At 44.0% G+C, this 7,605-nt stretch overlaps 1 protein-coding gene across 1 annotated transcript; it reads right to left on the reverse strand.

Moving 5' to 3' along the window:
* Positions 1-5,778: 5,778 nt before the first annotated feature.
* Positions 5,779-6,522, reverse strand: LOC128113766 (uncharacterized). The gene has a single exon (XM_052743669.1). It carries the CDS (start codon positions 6,520-6,522, stop codon positions 5,779-5,781), a length of 744 nt encoding a protein of 247 aa, XP_052599629.1.
* Positions 6,523-7,605: the final 1,083 nt, after the last annotated feature.

Genomic DNA, 7,605 nt, shown 5'->3' on the forward strand with positions numbered 1-7,605 from the left:
TGGGTAAGATTTGGGGGAGATGGGGCTTTTGGGTTGCAGGGTCTGATGGGGGATCATGATAGTCTGACCTGTCTGCAGTAGGTCTGCCTGCCTACTGTCTTGAAACTGGGATTGCAATGGGTGTTGGTTTAGGGGTTAGGGTTGTGCCCCCTGTGCCCAAAGCCTAGGGGCTGGGGTATTCAGGTATGAGGATAGAGACTCACCTCTTAGACCAATCGGGTGCTGGTGGGCTCTGTCTCATGGAACAGTTATGGTGATATTTTATTTGTATTAAAATGTTATTTGTATGTTAATAAATAAAGTTGCCCAGGGGTCAGAGCTATTAGCAAGCCATAGGAAAGCAGGGCAGTGGTGGCGTACGCTTGTAATGCCAGCACTTGGTAGGCAGAGCTGGTTAAGTCTCTGTGTGTTCAGGGATACAGCCATTATTGGATACACATGCCTTTAATCTCAATACCAATCATGGAAAACCTGGAGGCCTAAACAGACAGGCCGTGACGAGGCGGTCATGTGGTTGGGTTTACAATCAATGAGAAGGCAGAACAGGAACTCTATATAAAGACTTTAACACAGGGGTAGCTCTGGTTCAGAGAGGTAGGACCACTGCAGGAGGAAGGGTAAGGTTTTAGCTCTTAGCTCTGACCTCTTGGCTTTCTTCTTTGCATTGGTTCTGTGTTTCTTATTTAATAAGAAGGTTGGTTACATCTACAAACAGTTGCAGTCCTGGAGGGTGGGTGGGATTTGGGGGAGGTGGGGCTTTTGGGTTACAGGGTCTGGTGGGGGATGGTGGTAATCCGACCTGTCTACAGGAGGCCTGCCTATTGGCTTGAGACTGGGACTGCAATGGGTGGTGGTGTGGGGGTGCAGGGCTGTGCCCCTGGGCCCGACCTACACAAAGAATAACCTCTTAGTCCAATTGGGCACTGGCAGGCTCTGTCTCAGGGAACACTTGCAGTCTCAAAGGGTGGGTGGGATTTGGAGGAGGTGGGGCTTGTGGGTTATAGGATCTGATGAGGGATGGTGGTAGCCTGACCTGTCTTCCGACTGGCCTGAAACTGGGACTGCAATGGGTGGTGGTGTAGGGGCTCAGGGTTGTGCCCCTGGGCCCAAAGCCTAGGGGCTTGGGTATTTGGGTATGAGGATAGAGACTCACCTCTTAGTCCAATCGGGTGCTGGTGGGCTCTGTCTCAGGGAACAGTTGCAGTCTCGGAGGGTTCCCAATTTTTTAATGTGGGAAAAATTTCTCTTTTAACTAATTTCTCTCTTTAGGATATCTTAATTGACTCACCAAGTCCGCTGATTGTGTAGAACAGTAGAAGTCTAAAGGAGTTTCAAAGCAGCTACCTAGTGTGGTAGCAGTCTGAGATGGAAATCCAGAGAGCCCACAACCCATCAGGACAGAAGAAGCCAAAGACTCTGGCCCACACGGGGTGGAGACAGCTGAGTGCAGCTTGTTCCAGAGCCTGGGCCCTCAATGCCACAGACAAGTGGCTTTTTCATGAATTTGTGCCACAAACATTGGGGCACCAGATATAAGAGGAATTGCTAAACGGTCTTATCAATAAACAACCTGGAGCCAGATATTGGGGTGAAAACTGAGATCAGAGGAATAGGACAAGCCACAGCCAACCTCACCTCACCTACTCCTTAGCCTCCGGAGAGAGCCACTTCCTGTATACTCATGCCTATGCGTTTCTGTCCCTGCCATCTAATGTCCTCTCTCCACCGAGCTACATCACTTCCTCTTTCTGCCCAGCTCTGTCACTTCCTGTTTGTCTGTACAGACCTCCAGACCTTTATGGTTAACTAGTGTTGGAATATAAAGGTGTGTGCCACCATGCCTGGCTCTGTTCCCAGTGTGGCAGTGAACTCACAGAGATCTGGATGAATCTCTGTCTCCTGAATGCTAGGATTAAAGGCGTGTGCTACCATTGCCTAACTTCTGTTTAATATAGTGGCTGGCTTTGTCCTCTGATCTCGAAGTAAGTTTTATTTATTAGACCACAAATAAAATATCACCACAGAAAGCTGTTGCAAGAGCTTCATGACCTGAACTAGGGCTGAGAGAGCAGATGACTCTGTTAAGCAAGCTTCCAGGGAATGCCACCAGGCACACCCAATCTTTGATCTGTACAATCAGATCTATGCCTTAAGACTCTGAAGATGGTGCATGAGTGCTTGCTTGTGGAATAACTATCAGGGAAAGCTATTAACAGAGCTTCATGACACAAGGTAGATATGGGAGTAAGTAGATACCTCTGGAAGGTGAGATATTGGAGAACTCAACAAGCCAAATCTGGGTGCATACAGACCTTGGTCTTGAGTATGGTCATGACTCAGGTTGGCTTGTTTCATGAAGAACTAACCAGGAAAAGATGGTTCAGGAGCTATAACACCAGAGATAGCCATCGGAGTGTGGTGATGTCACTGGTGGTCAAGGTTCTAGGGACTTTACCAGGTAAGTTCAGTGTAAGACCTGTAAGTTCAGATCTAGAATTGGGGTATGAAGTTCTAACAGATGGGCATGCTCAAGATAGAACTCACCAGTGGAATGTGGTGTGGCATTTGTTTGGCCAGAGCTGGGCCTGGACATGAAGTGATGATGCTTGCAGGAAAGGCTATGGGGAGATGACCAGAAAAAGGGGGTGCACAATGTAGACATGCAGAGTTAGACCTAGGAGAGTGCAGACAGCAGGACTGGGCTTGGTTCCGGGAGTACAAAATAGGGAAATCCACTGTGACCTGTTCAAGGTCTGGGGAGTTGGGTATAGTGCTGGCAGGGGAGGCTCAGACTTCCTCACAAAGTAAACACTTTGCCTGATCTACACATATTTAGCTAGCTAGGCCTCTTAGTAGGCATATTGCACATCTGGGCTTACTACTGGGGGAAATCACCAGGAAATTTGGTGAAAGAGCTGTCTGATTAGGACCAGGCTTGAAAGTGTAAACAATGCACAAGCAGGGGAACATCTGTGGACCTTTCAAGCAAAGTTGGTGCAAGATCTGTGCATAGGAGATAGGCCTGGTGTGTATAGATGGCATACACAGGCTGGGATATAGGGGAACTAAACAGAAATAGCAAGTGCAGGAGCTGCATTATGGGACTTAGGCCTGGGATTTCATAGATGGTTCTGGCAGGAGAAGTTCAGGGAAATTCTATGAGCAAAGCTGATGTATAGTCTGCATCTAGAGTGTGGGGGTGGCACTGGCTCTTAGGGAATTCACCAGCTACAGTTAAATGGAGGATTCATGTGACCACCTCTGGGTCTGGCACAGTGTGGATTGGGCTGGCAGGAGAGATTCTGGAAATCTCACCAGGTAAAGACCATGTCTGAACTAAGCATCTCAAGGTAGGCTTTTGAGGGCACAGATAGTGCAGTTGGGTTTGATTCTGGGGAAGTTCACCTTAGAGAAAACCAGAGCAAGAGCTTCACAGTCCATCACTGACAGAACACGTAGGTAAGGAATCAAGACTGAAACTTGGAAACAGAAACTGAAGCACAGACCATGAAGGAACACTGCCTTGCTCTCCATGGCTACCTCAGATTGCTTTCTTATACAACCTAGGGACAACTGTATCACCTACAGTGGACTACATCCTCCCAGGTTAATCATTACTCAAGAGAATGATCCATATACTTTCTGTTTTGTTTTGTTTTGCTTTTTGAGACAGGGTTTCTCTGTGTACCCTGCCTGTCCTGGAACTCATTCTGTAGACCAGGCTGGCCTCGAATTCACAGAGAACCACCTGCCTCTGCCTCCTAACTGCTGAGATTAAAGGTGTGCACCACCTCTCCCAGCTTCCACACTCTTTCTTAAAGGCCATTTTCCTGAAGGCATTTACTCAGCTGAGGTTCACTCTTTCCAGATGAATCAAGATTGCATCACATTGACAAAAAAACTATCCAGCACAGCTAGGTTCCATCACAACCTGCCTAAGAGCTTGGCAGCATATTCCATGTGGTCCTGAATTTTCAGTAAGCACAAACACAATATTATAGGGTAAATAGAACCTTGACCCACAGTTTCAGAGCCCCTAAGGTCATCTAATGTATATCATGGCTGGAGACCCACGAAAGACATGTAGGAAGTCTAGAAGACCCCTTCATGAAACTGAATATGAACACAATGCTTCAATGGAGACCGCAGAATGTTGGAAAAGCCAAGACCTTGATGTGCTTGCCATAGAAAGCTACCTGTATATGGTGTAGAGAGCTCAAGAAAGAGACTACAAGCTGGGCAATGGTGGTGCACACCTTTAATCTCAGCTCTCAGGAGGCAGAGGCAGGAGGATCTCTGTAAGTTTGAGGCCAACGTGGTCTACATAGTGAGTTCCAGGATAGCTACGACTGTTTCACAGAGAAACAGGTCTCGAAAAAAACAAAAGGATAGAAAGAGAGAGAGAGAGAGAGAGAGAGAGAGAGAGAGAGAGAGAGAGAGAGAGAGACAGAGAGAGAGACAGAGAGAGATCAAAAGAAAGAAAAAAGGAGAAGGAAAGAGAGAAAGAAGGAAAGGTTATAGTGCTACAATCAGTAAAACTGGAAGGCCAGGCTTCCTTAGGCTCCTTGAATCCAAAATGATACCATCATATCACTAGATGACAGGTACAATATAGAGCTTCTTGTAGACGAATTTCTAAATAGTATTATTAAATAAGAAACACAGAGCCAAATACAGTGTTAATAGCCAAAGAGATCAGAGAAATAGTGAATAGCCACAACTAGCCTTAGCTTACCACCACTTTGTCTTCTGGATTCAGAGTTTGCCCTCTTGGGTTTAGGTCCTCATTCAAGACACTCTTCCCTTACCATGTCCCCATTCCTCCCTTTTATATTGGTAATATTTACTCTGTACCATTTTATGTTAGAAGTATGGGAGTCGATTTATGATTGTCCAGGGTCTCACTGGTGAAAACCTGCCGAGTCCCAAAAAAGACACTGGACTCCCAAAGAAACATGGGACTATTTTTAAGATGGAATAAATTTGTTTTGCATAATGAAATGAACTTCATCTTATAGCAACAAGGGGGAGAATAATGTATCTTAAAAGCAATAAACTTGAGGTTGGTGAGATTGCTCACTGTGTAAGAGTGTGTACCATCAAGCCTGATAATGTGAGACTGAACTCAGTGGTGGAGATGATAAAACAAGAAAACCAACTCTGACAAGCTGTCATATCTTCTGCACACCACATGGTCCATCAGAGCACATTGGAGATGCCTGGCCTTTTGTGATCTTCACAACCAGGGAATTAGGAGATGGCTACTGCTTTCTAGTAGAGACAGGCTGCAGATGGCACTGGCATATTCAGTGTGCAGCATTGCCTTCTTACTTCAAGTTAGCATCCCATGCTGCCAGCAGTGCCAAGGCTGAGACATCCAGCTCTACCCTCCAGAGATCTGAGTACTTAAGTGTTTCCACATAGGAATGTGGGGTTCTTGTGTATGTGTGTTGAGGTGTCAGCTTACTTACAAACCTTCTTTCACCTTGTATATGTCATGTTTATTTAAGCAACTTGCATTTCACCAGTACTCTTGCCTGCTACTGCTTGTTGGCAGTATCCAAAGACATGATCATCACCCACAGAGGTTAGAATGTGAAAACATTTAAAGAAAGGAGTGTATTTGACAGGAAGGGAGGATATACAATTTAGAAACACCCCAGAAACCAAGTTGATATTTTATTTGGAATGAGTTGGTGATTACACAGTACTGTGTGAAAATGGGCAATTTCTTCAAGGATTCTCCTGGCAGATGTTACAAATGCCAAAGCCCTCACTTCAGGCCTTTTGCTCAGCCAGTTCAGAAGCACATGGTGCCTTCACCTGACTCTGTATTGTCAAGGAGATCATCTCATAGAGGAACAAAATGACACCAAAGAGTGACATCGTGGCTGTCAGGAGCCCCATTGGAAACACAGTTGTGCAGTGTTTCTTTATAATGTCTTCCTTCTTAATGGGGAAGTCAGGTGGAAAGTCAAGAGTGGTTTGCCCATAGATGTCTACCAGGTGGTTCAAGATCACAGCAACAAGTGTAAAAATGCTGCTCACAGCCAAAATTATGGCAGACATCTTGTAGCAAAACAGCTGGATCTCAATGAATGGGTTGTTCATACAGCTGATCTTAATGGCCACTGAACTGAATACCACGACTAAAGTTTTCATCAAAATGGCCCACACTATCAGGACTTGTAAATACTGAAATTCTGATGACTTGTTCCAGGTTGAATCAATAGGGATGTGAACCAGCATCCTGGTCACAGACCCTGAGATGTTAAACTCCTGAGGGTAATAAGCTTCCCAGAGTCCAATTGACACAAATTGCACCACCTCGTTGTCGAATTCCCAAAGGCGCCAGCATTGGCTGTTTGCAAGGATGATTTCAAAGAACAAAGCAGATGTACTGCAAAGGAGGCAACTCAACTTGAATATATACTCCTTCATGTTGGCAAATCTGAAGAAGGCATCAAAGAAGAATAGAATTAGTGAGAATACAAGGGAAGGCGAGAAAACAGAATGAGTCATGGTTTAGAGAGCACTGAGTTCTCATACCTTGTCCCTGTTGTCACATGGAGATATTTCAGTGGTCTATGTACAGATTACTGTTCTGAACACTGTAGATCATAATAAGAGAATCTTAGAGATCCATGAGTATAGAGGAAATAGCTACTTTATGATATTTTGGGTAACAATTTCATAATATCCATCAAATGCTGAAATGTTCATATTTGTTGACCAGGAATTTCAATGCTTGGAATTGACAGTGAGATGGGAGTTGGCAATATCACACTAAGATCATGTTTATTCACCTGTGTTTGTAATATGGAAATATTATGAATAATGTAAATGAGGGCAATAAACAAAGGAATGCTCAAATAAATTTTCACTTCTAAAATAATGTGATAAAACTTCTCATGACTATTAAAAATGGAACTAACGTACATGGCCTGCTGAAATAAAAAAATGAAAACTATAATTCACATGGTATATCCAATCATGTGAGAATGCCATTCATACTGCATACATTTGTATACAAGTATATACATATATGTGTGTATATATATGCATATATTTATTCACAAAGGTATATTAACCCAAAAGACACACACCAAATAAAGAACTCTAGGTAGATCAATTGAGTAGTGTACACTGTCCTTCTTATTAGTATTTTCTGAAATGTAATTATTACTAAAAAACCAAGAACTACATATATCTCATAATTATAGCTAGATTGAGAATGATTTCCAAGAAATGTAGGTATTTGGGATGGGGATATAGCTTAGTGTTATAGTGATCACCTAATTTGAGTAAGACCCCAAACTCATTCCTCAGTATAAGAAAACTAAAATCTCTGTGTAAAATATGAGGATTCATGGATATTTCCATCATTTGCTCATCATTTACTCAAGTACCTTCTCTGAACACAAAACTAAGACTCCATGAGTTGCTGGCCAGCAGGGAAATCTCCCCACGGCCAGGCTCCCCTAAACCCCTATCAGACCCTGTAATCTACAAGACCCAAGCCCTACTCCAATACCCATGTGCCTGGATCCCTGTAACTTCCTGAGACAAGGAATCTGCCAGCTCCCATTGGACCAAGAGATGAGT

This window comes from Peromyscus californicus, unplaced genomic scaffold (assembly GCF_007827085.1).
Source record: "Peromyscus californicus insignis strain IS unplaced genomic scaffold, ASM782708v3 Scaffold_10__1_contigs__length_136768540, whole genome shotgun sequence".
NCBI classification, from domain to species: Eukaryota; Metazoa; Chordata; class Mammalia; order Rodentia; family Cricetidae; genus Peromyscus; species Peromyscus californicus.